Source organism: Gastrolobium bilobum, unplaced genomic scaffold (assembly GCF_033153095.1).
Source record: "Gastrolobium bilobum isolate Gb01-03AN ecotype WA unplaced genomic scaffold, APGP_CSIRO_Gbil_v1 utg4848, whole genome shotgun sequence".
Taxonomy (NCBI): Eukaryota; Viridiplantae; Streptophyta; class Magnoliopsida; order Fabales; family Fabaceae; genus Gastrolobium; species Gastrolobium bilobum.
In genome coordinates, this window is record NW_026899359.1 from 535191 (window position 1) to 552626 (window position 17436).

General features: G+C 34.8%; 3 protein-coding genes across 7 annotated transcripts; 2 read left to right on the forward strand and 1 right to left on the reverse strand.

Annotated features, from left to right (window-relative positions):
• Nucleotides 1-309: 309 nt before the first annotated feature.
• Nucleotides 310-4786, reverse strand: LOC133289854 (pentatricopeptide repeat-containing protein At5g21222-like). 4 transcript variants are annotated; one of them, XM_061487868.1, is made up of 5 exons: nucleotides 4730-4786; nucleotides 4402-4457; nucleotides 3546-3664; nucleotides 1705-2616; nucleotides 310-1484 (listed from the first exon to the last, which is right to left on the reverse strand). In XM_061487868.1, the coding sequence occupies exons 3-5, from the start codon at nucleotides 3549-3551 to the stop codon at nucleotides 603-605; spliced, it is 1800 nt and encodes a 599-aa protein (XP_061343852.1). In that variant the 5' UTR covers nucleotides 3552-3664; nucleotides 4402-4457; nucleotides 4730-4786; the 3' UTR covers nucleotides 310-602. The 4 variants fall into 4 exon arrangements, with proteins under 4 accessions (XP_061343852.1, XP_061343849.1, XP_061343851.1 ...); XM_061487865.1 differs by having other exon boundaries at nucleotides 311-1484; nucleotides 3523-3664; XM_061487867.1 differs by lacking the exon at nucleotides 4402-4457 and having other exon boundaries at nucleotides 311-1484; nucleotides 3523-3664.
• A 1912-nt stretch (nucleotides 4787-6698) lies between these two features.
• On the forward strand, nucleotides 6699-9127 carry LOC133289866 (uncharacterized). Its single transcript, XM_061487882.1, has 3 exons — nucleotides 6699-6948; nucleotides 7072-7163; nucleotides 8478-9127. Exons 1-3 carry the CDS (start codon nucleotides 6799-6801, stop codon nucleotides 8881-8883), a joined length of 648 nt encoding a protein of 215 aa, XP_061343866.1. The 5' UTR covers nucleotides 6699-6798; the 3' UTR covers nucleotides 8884-9127.
• A 1233-nt stretch (nucleotides 9128-10360) lies between these two features.
• Nucleotides 10361-15660, forward strand: LOC133289845 (subtilisin-like protease SBT6.1). 2 transcript variants are annotated; one of them, XM_061487848.1, is made up of 8 exons: nucleotides 10361-11377; nucleotides 11662-11778; nucleotides 12011-12195; nucleotides 12701-12964; nucleotides 13103-14174; nucleotides 14601-15098; nucleotides 15262-15322; nucleotides 15412-15660. In XM_061487848.1, the coding sequence occupies exons 1-8, from the start codon at nucleotides 10589-10591 to the stop codon at nucleotides 15498-15500; spliced, it is 3075 nt and encodes a 1024-aa protein (XP_061343832.1). In that variant the 5' UTR covers nucleotides 10361-10588; the 3' UTR covers nucleotides 15501-15660. The 2 variants fall into 2 exon arrangements, with proteins under 2 accessions (XP_061343832.1, XP_061343833.1); XM_061487849.1 differs by having other exon boundaries at nucleotides 11238-11377; nucleotides 11652-11778.
• Nucleotides 15661-17436: the final 1776 nt, after the last annotated feature.

Consider the following 17436-nt stretch of genomic DNA (forward strand, 5'->3'; position numbering starts at 1 on the left):
TTCAAGCACAGATGTAAATTAGAATACTCATTAACCAATTAATTTTAAAATACAAAACTAATTAATTAATATACCGACATAGATAAATTTCCTACATTTATTCCTTATTCAATAAGTTTTACTTATCAAGCAATTATGAGTTTAAATAATAAATACTTGTATTGGTAAATTATTAGAGTTAGGAAAATAAATAAAAAGGGTGACATGGGTGAGAAAGAGAGATATAAATAATAGTGGTCTGTTGTCATTTGTGATATAGTCACGTGCGATTTGATTTTATTGATTTGGTTATACGTTTTTTCCCGTGTGTATATATAAAACTATAAAAGTAACATTTCCCAACAATGAGCAATATACATAATTCTGCAGCCATGTATCTTGTACATTTCATTGGCTAGTGAATACAAGTAGCAGCAGTTCAACAAATGCAATTTACACCACCATTTTGTCAAAACTCTATAGTGTATGATCTGATTTCTGAAGTCCCGGAATGCAATTTACATCAGCATGGTGTACTTTCATGGCAGCAAATAAATATATTTCAGACATGATTTGTGTTTCATCAAGAATTAATATAAAGATCACCACGGCTGAAAGTCACCTCAACAATGTATTGACACTACTCTGCAACAGTTAAGGAAAGGCCTAACAATCTGATTTTGAATTTGCTGCTTACTTAAAACCAATGGCTGTACCCAATATGAACTTGTGCGAACAAAAACCATGGAAATGGTAGCATTCCGCATGCTGTTAGATGCTTTTACTACCATTTGGCTCCTTATGTTGCCATTAATTGTTCTTTCTGGATGAGCTACCACCACTTCAGGTACTTGCAGCAGATTAGAGTGAGAAGCACTGAGTTTCTCTTTCTTATAAATCCTCTCCAAACTCTGGACTGGTACTTTGTCACCATCAAATTTTTTATCTACCTGAGATACTTCTTCTGAACCATTTAGAATTCTGTTGGCTTCTGTAAGTAAACCAATGGCACGCCAAGCATCAGCAACCAGTTGAATAGTGGACGTTTCCGGAGCAACATCCCTCTCTTCCATTGTAATAAGTAACTCTTCTGCTTTCCATGGTTGTTTTGCTTCTCCATACCCCCACATTAAAGTTTCATAAGTTTTCAAATTTGCGGGAGTTCCCATTTCATGCATTTTCCCATAAAGTCTAATAGCACGATCCATTTTGCCTGCAGCACACCATCCACTGATGATGGTGGTGAAGATCACTACATTTGGTTGTACACCAAATTTGGTCATGGAAGTCAGAAGAGCCTCTGCTTTTAGTGGCTGTCCAGCACGCACATAGCCTTTTGCAAGGATGCTATAAGCATGGATGTCAGGTTCTATCCCAGCCTTTACCATGTCATTGAATATCTCCTCACAATTGTTCATAAGCCCTGCTGAACTCCATGCATTCATGATGGTGCTGAATGTCACTACATCTGGTTTGATCCCAAATTCTTCCATCAATGTCATTGCCTGACCAATTTTCATTTATAAGTTACTATTTTTATCACAATACTGGATACTGAATAATTACAGGATACAAGCACAAAATAAGATGCAACAAATGGTTCCTGTCTTAGGTTATTAATCTTCATTTTGTGTTAATGCTCCTTCAGTGCATCACAGCAGTGGGAAAAATAATGCATACAAGAAAATATTGATCTTATGAAAAGTATCAGATATCAGAACTCACTTCATCCACTCCGCTTGTGTCTGTCATGTCTAAATATCCTTTGATGAGAGAGTTGAAAACTACTGGATTTGGGTGTACTCCAAGCTCCTTCATTTTGTATAGAAACCTCAGGGCATCTGTCATATTTCCTTCCTTACAATAACCGCTTATTATGATACCACAAGTTCGTTCATTAGGCCTCACCTTGTTGTACTGCATTTTCAATATTAACCTTTCTGCTTTATCTGTCTCACCATTCTGAGCATATGCCCTTGCCAGTGTGTTGTATGTGACAACATCAGGCTGCAAGCCAGAGGCCACCATTTTATGCACAACATTCCACGCCTCTTCCAGTTCCTTCTCGGTACACCAAGCTTGGATGAGAATATTATATGTTCTCTCATTGGGTTTGACATTTTCTTCCTGATCCATCATATCTAGCAATTTCATAGATTCGTAAGGCCTTCCAGCAATTCCAAATCCTTTAATGAGGGTATTAAATGTACTAGTTGTAGGTTTACACCCATACTGCTTCATTTTCTGAAAGATGTTCATGGCTTCATCTAGCTTGCCAGAATCAGAAAAGGCATTGATCATGGCATTGAAAAGTATTGAATCAGGCTTCATTCCATTCTCTTCAACTTTAGAAAGAAGTAAAGGAATGGACTTGAAACGCTTTTGGCGGGTTAGGGCAGCCACAAGAGTTGTGTATGTTATAAGCGTGGGCCTATGTCCTTCTTCAGTCAAATTGTTGAAGATGGCCTGAGCTTCCTGTGGCTTCCCTTTTCCAATCAAAGTATTCATCAGTTTTGTTCTTGAATGAACTGTTTGACAACTTTTGTTCCCCATACAGATAAGGCAGCGGGATTGATTAAATGTCTCTTTTGGGGTAGACCTTATTTTTGATTGGTTGCTCTTGTATTGACGCAGTTCCTGTTTCGGAGTTGCCAAAATGTTGAAAATTATAGGGAAAGTATCAATACATTTGATGGTTATCTTTTAACACGACAGTTGTAAGGATACAATACATTAATCAAATATTAAATAATTTTTTAGGCCTTAAATTATATTAGCTGAACTATTCACTGGGAAGATGTCATAATCATGTAATGATTAGAAATTTAATGTTTCAACATTCGCTTGACATTACTAAGATGAACTGGAGTTACTATAGGATCTCAAGGCATTTAGATTAAGATCATCCTAAAGTTCCTGAAAGAACCTGATGTTGATCTTTATCAGTCTTATGCTCATTCGGTAACAGATTTCACTTAAATGGTTAAATGGCAATCAAAGGAAACTCTCATTCAGATCATCATTATAATTCAACGTAGTCTGGTTGGCCCCTCCCTATTAGTTTCAAATGTCACTTACTATAGTGGATAGCTCAAACAGCCATAAAGTCCAGACTAATACAAGAGTGATTATTTAATGAAAACATGTATCTTATAAGCATGAGTCAGACAGGTGCACATACTGATTTCACTAGAGGACCATATATTATACTAAACAAAAATCTATATTGTTAGTCTGACATTGCAATTCAAGTAGATAACTAAATTGTTCTGCCATAATTTGGATTTATGTTATCATTTTTATGATAAAATATAGGTGAAGTTTTTCTTAGTACTCTGCATGTTAGTCAGCTAAAATATAGCGTTGTTAAGATCAAAGAATTCAAGAATGAACAACACGAGATTGTACGAGCAAGTAATAGATTTCTATATGTCCAACATCATAGGGATAATTAAGCCTAATTACAGGATATAGCTAATGTAAAAAACTGTGCATATGATTTCTGACATCATTATGAGAAAAAAGTTAAATAGTTCACAATACCATGACTAATAAATCTTTAACACCTTCATTACTCATGAGGGCCCCCTTCTGGCTGCTATCTATAATGATGAATAGACTCGATCAGATTCTCAGAAATCTATGTTGGCTGCTTCCGAAAGCCTCAGCAAACTACCTTCAGATTCTGGCCACAAGACCCAGCAACATTGTTAGCTATTATGCTAGCATCATAAGAAGATGCCCCGTCCTGGATTTTTCTATCAAGACTACATAAGAGTATCATCCAGAGAAGGCTATCATCAAATAGCGTATTTAAAAGGACAACGATCATCAAAAGAACCCATGGCATTAATCTATAAATGACTAAACAAATCTTGGACAAGATGAAGATTAGTTCATATAAACTCTTTCTTGTTGCTCCATAGAGGCTCCAACTGATTAAGAGTTCTAAATGCATCTTACTGTCAAAGCATTTGCAGCAAGGAGAATCTGTGCTAGTGTGTACTTTTACATGGTCATGGGAAACTCCAAGTTGTTTGGAGAAAATAGATCAATTATGCCACAAAAATCCATAGACATTCTACATACTCATCCACATTAGCTCTAGAAATCTACATTTTATTAATAAACTAGTCTAATAAACAAAAACAGGCAGAAACAAAATCCATAGCTCGGCATTAACATGTTTGGGGTGAGAATTTCAGAAGCTGAACTTAGAACTGGATCACGGGAAGCATGACAGCATTTTTCTATCTCGCTCATTTGCTATTCATAGCAACAATATTACAAAATGAACAAAGGAATCATCCAATTGTTACTTAACAAAGCAAGGACTAAAGAGCAAAAATATCAATTAGAATCATTAGATGATTATGTCAGCTTTCAGCCCTGCATTGTAAACCAAAGACAGAGACCTCTCACCTCTGATGATAGAAAAGAGTATGAATTCCCAAATTGATCATAGAAGCTCCAAAAAACTGGAAAAATTTTCCAAACATCTCAGACCAAGTTTTAACAATAACCATAGTGTCCCAACAAATAATTAAACCAAACTGAAAACAGATCCAAACCAAAATCCAAATCCAACAGTGGTATCTAAGTTTGATCGTTCTGATCAACATCTAAATTTGGCATTGAAATACACACTATAAAGACTCAGAAACAAACTATGATATATACTGCATAGTTGATAACATTCGGGTAATGTTCACAATTGTTTGGAAACAAGTTGAAGCAGAGGAATAGGTACCTCAGTTGAGGAGCTTCTGGGGATAGTTGGGTCTGCATAGTTAGCAGCGAAGTTATGCTGCATGCAATGTAATGAATGCAGCAGAACCAATCATGGACTAGTGGGTTTCGTGTGTGAGTATGTGGCATACACACGGGAGATTCTTATCCACAAACATTTATCGTAATAAGATTTCGGGGTACTTTTTTGAGGCTGTCATAAGAAAACGACAAATACATGAGAAGATCACTTAAGAAGTGGATTAGGCCACGCCAGCATTCTATTGGCAAGAGCAAGATCACAATTTACCACGTATTTTTTTGTTCTCCACAAGTAATGTACCATATTAGCCTCAGTGGAAAGTTTTTTGATGTTGTGAGGTACTGCATGCTGAATAATATCAGGCTTGTTTTCCCATATAATTTTTTATAAATCATATGAATATTTCACGAAAAATAATTTTGTTCGATCCAAAAGTAGTCACATTACGGTAGGTTTAATTTTTCCAAAATATTTTTTTTTTATATTTAACCATAGATGACCAAGAAAAAAATGTTTGACAATACTTATCACTTTTGGTACTTGATAATATTTATGCAGATTATCTTTTCCTTTATTTTAATTTTAATTTTAATTCATTTTGACATTTATTTTAGAGATTTGCATTCATCATGTAACATGACACCAAAAAATGTCCCACATACAATATTTTGTGGGGCCCGCATCTTATGAAGCAAAATAAAAAAGTAAGATACGCAAAACGAATCTCTATAATATTACACAATCACTTTTCTTACAACATAACTATTAGGGGGCGTTTGGTTGAGGAAATTTTTTATGAATGATTGGGAAATGATATTCATAGGAAAATGGTAGGAAATGATAGGAAAGTGAGTTTGGTAGGAAAATATAAAAAAAAGTTGTTTGGTAGGAAAAAATTTAACTAGGAAAATTAGGTAACTTTTATAAAGTATATGTTTGGTTGTAGGTAAAATATAGATGGGAAAAAAAAAAAACAACCAACAAAATCCCAAATAGCCATGCAAATGGGGGGAATACCACATCTAAAGTGGGAATATTTGTCCATCAATTTTGATCCAAATAGCCATGCAAATGGGATACCTAGCAAACTCATTTAGGTGGGCAAATTTGAAAGCTTGTCAACCAAACATGGGCACCCAATTTCCCCACTTCACATTTCCCTATCATTCTCTTCAAAAACCTTCAACCAAACACCCCCTTATAAAACTCTTTATTTCAAGGGAAAAGCAAAGGCGAGGAAAAAAATATTTCCTCGTACTCTCATATCATTTTCTTTGTAATATTTTTTATTTGATATTTTTTTCTAATATTTGGCGGACTCTACCAAAGCATGTATGTGTAACATAATATTATCAATTTTTCTGTTACAAGACATTTACAAAACCCTTATTTTAATGTCTCTTTTTCATAAAAAATTTTAGTTGGTGCAAAATTTTAAATTATTAAATAATTTTTATGCTGTTCCCCCGCAGATGTGTTGTTACATTTTGTCACGTTAGATGTTTAATCTGCAATTTTTCGAAACAAATTACACAAAATTATTACTTATATAAATATATTTTTTATATATTTTTTTAAATCAAATCAATTGATAGATTATTTGAATATTTAAGTTTAACTACTATCGAATTTATATTATGGGTAACTCTTTTAAGAACTTTTTATTTATTTATTTCTAAGACTCAAATTTTGGTTAATAAAATAAGCTTCTTACAACTTGAGCCAATGACTACTAATAGAAAAAATTATAAACTTCAAGGATTTTTTTTTTTAAAGTGTCTTTGTATGATTTACACTCAAACATAAAAAATACAAGTGAACCCCTATTCAAAAAATAAATTGCTAGTGAAGCCAAGCCCAACAAGAGAGAGACACACACATGAAGATTAAACATGTATGTATAAAGCCCAAAGCCAGTTTTAACTGCAATACTGAGAGGCCTGTTCCCCAAAATCTGCAACATTTTTTACCTGCATATTGTTTTCCAAACCTCATCTTATGTTGTTACCTCATAGTCATAGTCATTTAGTACGAGCGTAAGTAACAAGATGCTGAAGCTATGGAACTGGTACCAGAATTGCCTTTCTGTTCATCCAGTGAAGACCCAAGTGATAAGCTCTGGCGTCCTCTGGGGCGTTGGAGACGTTGCTGCTCAGTACATCACTCACTCAGCTGCAAAAAAGCGTCTTCAACTATCTGTAAGAATAACCTTCACAACCCAATAATTCCCTCTTCCTCTCTTTCATCTTTCTTTTGAAGAATAAGGCCATCTCTTTCCAATTTTTAGTAATCACTCCCATCTGTTATGTTTGATTTGGCAGGATGCTGATTCTAAATTTATTATCAACTGGAACCGCGTGGCTGTTACAAGCATGTTTGGATTCGGTTTTGTTGGACCAGTTGGCCACTTCTGGTATGTGTTTTTTTTTTTTTTTTTTCCCATAATCTTGTAATTTACCTGTGAAGAAATTCTTCAATATCATGTCAGTAAGATAGATTTTAGTTTGCCAAGTATTGGAGCATGCATGATTTTTTTATTTTTTTATGTGGGGTTTCTGTAAATCAGTTTGTTACAGCATGAGACTGCACCCAATTTATGAGACATGTGGTCTATGTTTCACAGACACTTAACATGGGACACGACACAACACTTCGACGTATTAATTCTAAAAAATATTAGATTTTGACGTGTTAAAATATATTGTGATATTAAATAATATTTTTAATTTATACAGTGGATATTATATTTAATATTTAATAATTTAATAAAAACTGAAGATAAACTTATAATACTCATTGATTTTGCAAAGAAACATAAAATATCATAAATATTTATATTAAACTCAATAAAATGATAATCGTAATTCAACGATTATAACAGTTGTAACTAAAAACGAATGCAATTCTTGAAATCTTTTTTAAGTTTCTACAACACGTGTTGGAGTGTAGGAGATACACATCAGATTTTTTGTAGTATCGGTGCAAGATAGCATGCGGTCATGGACATTGGCTTGTGATTTTTTCTGTAGTAAGTGCATCATGTTTAGGAAACCCCTCCTTCTGTAATTGTTTATGCTTTTAGTTGGTAGGTCCTTCTTGGAATGGGGAAAAAGCATAGAAATCGACGTTAGGCTTGGATTCCAGTTTGGCTAAAATGTTGGCTTCATAGCTGCTGTGAGGACCTTTTGAGTCATGAGAATTACTTGGGAAGTTTTTTCTCGAACGTATATATGAGGATAGATTATGAACTATGAAGTGAATTAAAAAGGTTAGAAACAAGGGGGTATATATCATTGACAGATGCCTAAATAGGGAGAAGAAATTTTTAATCAAATATTTATATCATTTAGAGGCAATTTGTTGATCATATCATGTCAGCTACAAAGTACCTGTTTTTCTGATTTGGAAAACCTGAATGCACTTGAACCGATTAGGACCCATGTAACTGTTGCCTCTGTTAACTCTTTCTTGGATCTTAACTTCACATGAATATTTGATTTTTTTTAAAAGGTAATTGTAATTTCAGAAGACTTTGGGGTATGCACTGAGATAGCTTGCAAGTTGATAGCTCCGGGATTTCAAGATTGAGAAAAAGTGACGTTCATTTTTACTAAGAACTAATAAGCTTAAAGAACATTTTTTCGGAAAATAGTTACAAGCTAAGTTATAATTCCTGCTGCTTAAGAATGTGTACTCACTTGGAACCAACCTTCATCATGTCTTGAAGGTATGAAGGCTTGGACAAATTTATAAGGCTAAAGCTTCAACTAATGCCAAAGTCTGCTCGATCGGTAGCTACTAAAGTGGCAATGGATGGCATGATTTTTGGTCCCATCCATTTGTTTGTGTTCTTTACTTACATGGGATTGTGCGCTGGCAAGACTCTTCCTCAAGTGAAGGAGGACTTGAAGAAAAATTATGTCCCAGCCTTGATTTTAGAAGGTGGTGTGTGGCCAGTTTTGCAGGTTTTTAATTTTCGGTATATTCCTTTGAAATACCAGCTTCTCTATGTAAACTTTTTCTGCTTGCTGGATAGTGCTTTTCTCTCATGGTTGGAGCAACAGAAGGATGCACCTTGGAAACAATGGTTTGCTTCTTTTCATTCTTCGAATGATAAAGGAGGTCAATGCTGATGAGGAGATTGATGGAACTTTAAACATTGATTGATTAAAGCCTTGGAATATTTTGCTTCCCTGATGTTTTGAAATTTGTCATAGATAAATAGACTTGGAGTTAATTGTTGCAATTCTTTTAACATAGTTTTAAGTAGAAGCAAAGACAGATAAAATTCGATACATCTACAATTTTTGTTCTTTCGATTTACTTGTTGCTTCGAGGTGACACTCCTTTGTGTACATATAATTTGGGCAGTTCAGCGGTTAAGATGTAAATCACCAAAAAACTTGTTCAGCCTATTTATCATTCTCATGCTATACAAGCAATTACAGGATCCATCATTATAAAATTACTTGGGGAAGCATATACTTACTCTCAACAAAATTTACCACATTTACAACCAATCTAATCACCGTTGATTTCTGTCAATTTAACGGTTATAATTTATTGAAAATTAATTTATTAGAGATTATAACCGTTAGATTGACGGGAATCAACGGTGATTAGGTTAGTTGTAAAGGTGGTAAATTTTTTGGGTGGTAAGTATATCATGCCCCAAATTATTTATAGTATACATGAATGACAGATGTTAAAAAAACATAAAATAAAAGTACTCAATATGTTATATATAGGGGAAGATTATAATTATTACCATTTTATCATTAGGTTACCGTTGGATCAATTTAAAATTAATGACAATTGATTTTTTTTATTTTTCGATCGTTGATTTCAAATTGATTCAACGGTGATAGTAAGAGTAATAAGCGTAGAATAGTAGTAAGTATAATAACACTATGTTTATAAATAGAATAGTATTTTTTATAATGACAAACATTTTTTTCTTTATTTAATGTTTATATAAAATATTTTTTTCAGCCAAAATTACTAGTGTTTAATATTTTAATTATAAACCTCGTTTTATACAAAATAAGTTAATGTAAGTACAATATTTTAGATGAAGTTTTAATTTATTCAAGCTTTTTTATCTATAAATATGTAATAAAACTGATTGAAGTTCAATAAATGTCATTATTAAGTTCAAAATTCAAGCTAGTGCTTTATGTCTTTATAATCTCATGATAGGTATATTTCAGTTCTTCTTCTTAAACAAAAAAGAAAAAGAAAAAAGAAAAACTTTATTTCTAAGTGAAGCAATTTAGGGGCTAACGGTAAAAAAAATAAAAATAAAATAATACTATATCACACAAATGAGATTAGTCTCATCCAATTGAGTGTGGACACCTATTGGAAAAAAAAAATTGTATTAATTTTTAAATTGCAGGCTAAGTATAAAAAAAAAAATTATTATTTAATTTGTAACTTTTATTACTCAAACTATATATTTTACATAAAGACTATGATTTAAAAAATAGAAAGGTAATATAATCTCATAATGATTGTATGACTTGAATTTAAATTATGAGTTCTCCATTAATAAATGATATGGTCTAATTTTTAAGGTTTGGTAGCTTGCCCTCATCTTAAAATAAAAAGATAAGAGAGGCACACGATCATCTCGAGAGTGAGAGAGAAACGAGTTTCACAGTTTAGTTTAGACGAAAGAAAGCAGATTCAAATCACTGTCGCTGTGTCTTCTCCGATGTATGTAGCAACTCAACATCACATTTCCAATGAATGCGCTAATAAACCAAACCTCATATGAACCTTCTTCTTCTTGTTCTTGATGTTCTTCATTAACGCAACAAGAAGACAACCATAACCATGGGGATCACCAAACGCAACTCTCTCTCCATTCTTTTCCTATTCATCGCACTCTCTCTCTACCGTTTCCGTTTCCATTTCCAATTCCAAACCCTACCCCCTCCTAATTCCGCCGAACCCCGCCACAACCACAACCACAACCACAACTACAACTACATCGTGCGCTTTCTTGAATACAAGCTCGCCGAGCACCACCGTGCCTACCTGGAATCCAACCTCCGATCCCAAGGCTGGAAGTGGATCGAGCGCCGGAATCCTGCCGCCAACTACCCCACCGATTTCGGGTTAGTTTCGGTTGAGGATTCGGTTAAAGATGGGTTAACCGACGAGATTCGGAATCTTGAACTGGTGAAAGACGTGCATGTGGATATGGGGTATAAGAGGGATCTTCTCAAACACGAATCTTCTTCCTTTGTCGATGTAAAGAAGCGCCCTGGAAAGATATTCACGTCCATGTCGTTTAGCGACTCAGCAAACTACTCTTCGGGGAGGGACCTTTTGATGCAGAGATCTCAAATTACTTCCATGTTTGGAGCGGAGGATCTTTGGGCGAAAGGGTACACTGGTTCTAAAGTCAAAATGGCTATTTTTGATACTGGCATTCGAGCCAATCACCCTCATTTCCGTAACATCAAGGAGCGTACCAATTGGACCAACGAGGATACATTGAATGATAATCTTGGACATGGGACCTTTGTTGCTGGTGTTATCGCTGGTGTAGATGCTGAGTGCCTTGGCTTTGCACCTGATACTGAGATTTATGCATTTCGTGTATTCACTGATGCACAGGTAATGCCTCTTGGATATGTTATTCTTCTTTTCTTTGTCTTTCTCTTTATTGATGTGGGGTTTTAGTTTATTCAATATGCGTGTGTGTGTCTGTGTGTCCAATAAATGCATGATGTACTCATCATTAAGTTTAGTAGCCGAGCAATCATTAGCAAGATCTAAACTGGAGAATGCAGATGTATTTATAATTAAGTTGCGTAGTTTTTGCAATTCTTCAGCTAATAATATTGTTATGCTGTAATATTTTGCAAGATTTTGAGAAGAATTCATTCAGCCTATTGCAGGTTTCGTACACATCATGGTTCCTTGATGCCTTCAACTATGCAATTGCTACCAATATGGATGTGCTAAATTTGAGCATAGGTGGGCCTGATTATTTGGATCTCCCATTTGTTGAGAAGGTAAATTTATTTTGTCTATCTGTTCTAGCTCTGTAATTTGATTGTGTAAAATGTTTGATGTAGTTTGAGGTGGACAGCTACTAAACTGTATTGTTTATGAACATTGTAGTGTTTTTATCTACCATAAACTGTATATCCAAAGACAATTTTTGTTCATACATGGTAAATATTTCTTGCAGTAAACGCAGAAATATCCTTTTAGAGAAATTTATTATGTTAATTTGTTGATCAGATATGGGAGATAACAGCAAATAACATTATCATGGTTTCTGCAATTGGAAATGATGGACCACTTTATGGAACTTTGAACAATCCAGCTGATCAAAGTGATGTCATTGGTGTTGGCGGCATTGACTATAGTGACCATATAGCTTCCTTTTCCTCCCGTGGCATGAGTACCTGGGAGCTTCCTCATGGGTACTGTTTACTTATCTGTTTCTAGTACATCTTTGATTTAATGATCCTTCTCCAACCAGTATTGATTGAATACAAGTCTAATGAGGAGTTTTAGCATTTGTTCTTCGCATGAGTCTTAAATATCATATTGTTGAGGAAAATGTTTTTACTGGATGAAGAATGAATATATATATATATATATATATATATATATATGTTGAGTTCAAAGTCCAAACAACTTAAAACCCATTTAATGTATTCATATCCTCATCTTTTAGTGCTCCTACAGCAAAGAATGGTGATCCCTGAACTTTTTTATAAGTGTACAATGATATGTGGATATGAAATTTTGAAAATCATTTTAACCGAAGTTGGGTTCTGCAACAATTTAGATTTTTCATATTTCTGGCTATAATTGATTTGGTGCTTGCCATTCTTTTTTTTAAGAGATTGACATTCATATGCAAGTTTGGTTCCTTAATTCCGATAGATGTTTAAATTGATATTGACATATGTACTTTTGCAGTTATGGGCGTGTGAAGCCAGATATAGTTGCATATGGACGGGACATAATGGGATCCAAGATTAGTACGGGTTGTAAAAGTTTATCAGGAACTAGTGTTGCAAGTCCTGTAGTTGCTGGTATTGTATGCTTGCTTGTTAGTGTCATCCCTGAACCTGTTCGAAAAGATATCTTGAACCCAGCAAGCATGAAACAAGCATTGGTGGAGGGTGCTGCTAAGCTTGCTGGGCCTAACATGTTTGAGCAGGGTGCTGGCAGAGTTGATTTGTAAGTTCAACTATTTAGCCTGTCCCCTTTGTTTTGTTTTGTTTTGATATGGCAATGGTTGCCTTACCCACTAGTGTTTTTTTGTTTGATTCTATAATCTTTTAATTATATGTTCTTATTTGTTGCTGTAATTGTCAGGTTAGAATCATATGAGATACTTAAGAGTTACAAACCCAGGGCAAGCATCTTCCCCAGTGTCCTTGATTATACAGATTGTCCTTACTCATGGCCCTTTTGTCGTCAACCACTCTATGCAGGTTCTATGCCTGTGATATTTAATGCCACCATTTTGAATGGGATGGGTGTTGTTGGCTATGTTGAAGGTCCACCAACGTGGCAGCCTTGTAGTGAAGAAGGGAATCTTTTAAGCATTCATTTTACATATTCAGAGGTCATCTGGCCTTGGACTGGTTATTTGGCACTTCACATGCAAATCAAGGAAGAAGGAGCTCAATTTTCTGGGAACATTGAAGGTAATGTGACTCTCAGGGTTTTCAGTCCTCCAGTTCAAGGAGAGAAGGACCTTCGAATCAGTATCTGCATGCTTCAATTGAAGTTAAAAGTGGTACCAACACCACCTCGGTCAAAACGAATTTTGTGGGATCAGTTTCATAGTATTAAATACCCACCTGGTTATATTCCAAGAGACTCTTTGGATGTTCGTAATGACATTCTTGACTGGCATGGTGATCATCTGCACACGAATTTTCACATCCTGTTCAACATGCTACGAGATGCTGGTTACTATATTGAAACACTTGGCTCTCCTCTTACATGCTTTGATGCTCGTCAATATGGAACACTTTTGATGGTGGATCTTGAAGATGAATACTTTGCTGAGGAGATTGAAAAACTAAGAGATGATGTTATAAATACTGGATTGGGACTAGTTGTCTTTGCTGAATGGTATAATGTGGATACCATGGTAAAGATGAGATTCTTTGATGACAATACACGGAGCTGGTGGACTCCAGTTACGGGAGGCGCAAATATTCCAGCTCTTAATGATCTTTTGGCTCCATTTGGGATTGCTTTTGGAAATAAGATCCTGAATGGTGATTTTTCACTTTTAGGGGAGCAGAGTCGATATGCTTCTGGAACAGATATAGTGAGGTTTCCGAGAGGTGGTTACGTACACAGCTTTTCTTTATTGGATAGTTCAGAAAGTGGAGCCACTCAGAATGTGCTGCTTACTTCTGACATGACCAAGGTGAGCAGAGAGGGCATCTCTACATATTATTGCATTAGTTATTATTAATATTAAATTAATAGGTTTACAGATGGTGGTCTCTGAAGGAAAAACCATAAAGAGATTTATAATTCCTGAGCTCATTTCTATCCCCGAAAAATAAAAATAAAAATCATGAGCTCATAGGCAGGGTTTTCAACACACCAAAAGATTTACATATATGTAAGTCATTGGGCATGACAAAATTGCAATTTTTATTGTAATAAATAGTCATCACAATGGTTAATTCTCTGCTGGTTTAATTATATGATGTTGAATTTGATCCTTACAGAATGCCCATCTTTTAAACCAGTCTTTAATTTTAATGGTTTAGGTAAAAGATATCTTTCTATATTGAGATACTTTCTAATATTATATAGAAATTTAATGTCTCTTTGGATGAAACAGGCAGATTCTCCAATTCTTGGTCTTACAGTGATGGGTGAAGGTCGTGTAGCTGTGTATGGGGATTCTAATTGTTTGGACAGTAGCCATATGGTTACTAATTGTTATTGGCTTCTGAAGAAAATACTTGATTTTACTAATGGAGATGTCAGGGATCCTGTGCTTTTCTCTGATTCAGTTAAACGAGATACTCCATTGTATGAAGATGACAATCAATTGCCATCTCGCAGAACTGATGTCAATTTCTCTATATATTCCGCTGTTGCGGGGAAGGAATTGATCTGCAGGACTGACTCAAGGTTTGAAATATGGGGAACTAAGGGCTACAATTTGCAGGTTAGAGGAAGAAACAGAAGATTGCCTGGTTATCCTGTGATTGATTTGGGGAGAGGTTTCAATGCAACCCTTGATACTTCTAAGATAAGGCATCAGGAATTAGCTGTGAGAAATAAGGGTGACTCTCTTGGGAACAGGTACTTGGGCCTGTTCTATGGGGATGAGGTAATAATAAGAAATAGAAACAGTTGTTTGGTTTGGTTCCTTTGTGATGTAGTTCCCTTTATCTTGTTCTGTGTGTTTGTGATTTATCTTGGTCTATGTGTTTGTAATAATAATTCAGATGCTGCATATTGCTGATATTCTGATTCTTTGATATTTCTTGCAGCTTGATGCACCTATGCTTATTGGTAGTCAGTGGCTTGTTCCTGCTGTAGTTGCAGCAACTGGTTTGTAAACAACAGACATTAAATTTCCCATCCAAGTTTAAACTAGTGTATCTTCATGTTTCATTACCTTTATTTTTCTTTTATTGCAGGTATTTTGCTGTTGTGTTTTTGGCGCATTCGCCAAAAGCAACGTAGACGAAGGAAAGGATCAGGCTCTGGTAGATTGGCCAATTTATAGTTCATTACATTGCTGATTTATTTATTGTAACAATAGCCTCTAAAGAATTTTTTCTGTAGCATAGTCAGTGTGGTAGTAGAAGATAGCCACAGACAAGTTGCCTTTTTTGTCCCTATAATTACCTTTTTTTTGGTGGATGCTTTTCAATCAGATAATGAAATTGTGTATCAAATTACACATAACCGTTTATCATTTAGCTTTTCTTTTTTATTAAAACAAAATGTTTGGGTCCATATGCAATTAAACAGTAGATTACAATTACCCTCTCAGTAGATTGGTATATAAAATCTAGAGTTCGTTCTGAATAACAGCATTTGACAGAGGGACTAGTCGTCTAAATTAATGGTTAAATATCTAAATCCGTGTTACTTACAAAATTACAAATACTCAGTATGTGTACTTTTTAGTTCATAAACTGTGTGTGTGTACTCTTTAGTTCAAAAACTACTGAATTACAAATACTCAATATGTACTATTTAGCTCAGTAAAATTGAAACAAGATTTGTATGCCTTTCTTGTATATACATTTTAGCATAATGTGGCAGGAGGCCAAGATAGAGTCTAATTGCATGGCATGAGAATTGTGATGAATATGACATGATTCTGTATTTTTGAGAGCATAGATAGTATCTATGCATTTGTTGTATAAGCCTATATATATTTGTTTAGAAGAACATGTATAGGGTTGATTTGTTGTAAACATTGAATGCCATGGTGCATTGATTTAATGAAGCAAATAATTATATTGATATTAGAGGTATGAGATGTATGAAAGAACCTAAGCAATGGATTGATTGCTAGGCAATATGATTTTTACCATATAAGATTGTACGAATCCTATGGAGTTTAATGCTAAATTATGTGTCCTATGAGTATGGGAAGGTTCCTTACATTGCAAGTGCAGCCAAGAGCTGTCAAGTGTTAATGTTGACAAATACGGTCGACTTAGAATGTCCATACCTCTATCGTTCCTTAACGAAATGAGTTGTATTTTATATCATTTTAAGGCCCCAGGAGTCTAGTTTCTTGTCTTCGAGTTTGAGAATTATTTAGGCAGAGAAACGTTTCCAGTTTTGGTTAAAACAGAAGCTTCCCGAAAATTTGAAATATTAAAACTGAAAGAGTTATTTTGCGAGGGGACGAAAGCGTCTTTTGCTCAGGGGAGAGGAACATCTTCTGTTCAGGTGACGGGGACGTCTCTTATTCAGGGGATGGGAACGACATATAGGAACGCGTGATAGAACGTCTGATCATATTAGACACTGAAAGATGAAAATTATATAAGTTCCTGAAATATGAATTTTGTTGGTTCAATTAATTCTTGATGCCTTTAACTCATGGACTAATTGACCGACAAAATGCATATTTTAGAGACTTCTATGTGATAATTTTTATCTTTTGAGGACTAATATGATTGATGTTATAGCTTTCAAGCACTAGTTTGGCTATTTACTCTTCTTGAATGAAACTCTTACTCCTTAGTTTATCTTTAGTTGTATTAAGCATTATTCACTTCAATAACCTTCTTTCTGCAAGGTAGAAACCCTAACATGTACTAAATTAATTGTTTGTCATCCAAAATGTAAATTAATTGATTATCATCCAAAATGCTTAGAGGTGAATTGTATCATACAAAACTGCTTAATTATAATTAGGATGGAATTACAAACCGCTACATTGCCATACCAGAACTTAGCCCTGTTTGAAGCAGGGACATAGAACATAGTTTCTGCCAAAACACCACATTCTCCTCCAGAATCCATGTTCTGATAAAAGGATCCTGTCCCAGGCCAGTCTCGCTCATGGTTTCCACTGTAAGGACAACAGCAGCATAAGATTTCCATGTCATTTAAAAAGAAAAAAGAAGAAGCACTACTTCCTTGACTAATTTTTGGGTTAAGCTATTAAAAACCTTGCAATCATGTAAGGCACAGCT

Coding starts and splice junctions, on each gene's coding strand:
- LOC133289854 (XM_061487867.1), bottom strand. CDS start 3,558: ATGAGTAATGAAGGTGTTAAAGATTTATTAGTCATG. Junction 2,617..3,522: donor TTAAAGATTTATTAGTCATG/GTATTGTGAACT, acceptor ACTCCGAAACAG/GAACTGCGTCAATACAAGAG. Junction 1,485..1,704: donor ACACAAGCGGAGTGGATGAA/GTGAGTTCTGAT, acceptor AAAATTGGTCAG/GCAATGACATTGATGGAAGA.
- LOC133289845 (XM_061487848.1), top strand. CDS start 10,589: ATGGGGATCACCAAACGCAACTCTCTCTCCATTCTTTTCCTATTCATC. Junction 11,779..12,010: donor ATCTCCCATTTGTTGAGAAG/GTAAATTTATTT, acceptor TTTGTTGATCAG/ATATGGGAGATAACAGCAAA. Junction 15,099..15,261: donor GCCTGTTCTATGGGGATGAG/GTAATAATAAGA, acceptor TATTTCTTGCAG/CTTGATGCACCTATGCTTAT.
- LOC133289866 (XM_061487882.1), top strand. CDS start 6,799: ATGCTGAAGCTATGGAACTGGTACCAGAATTGCCTTTCTGTTCATCCA. Junction 6,949..7,071: donor AAAAGCGTCTTCAACTATCT/GTAAGAATAACC, acceptor TTGATTTGGCAG/GATGCTGATTCTAAATTTAT. Junction 7,164..8,477: donor GGACCAGTTGGCCACTTCTG/GTATGTGTTTTT, acceptor CATGTCTTGAAG/GTATGAAGGCTTGGACAAAT.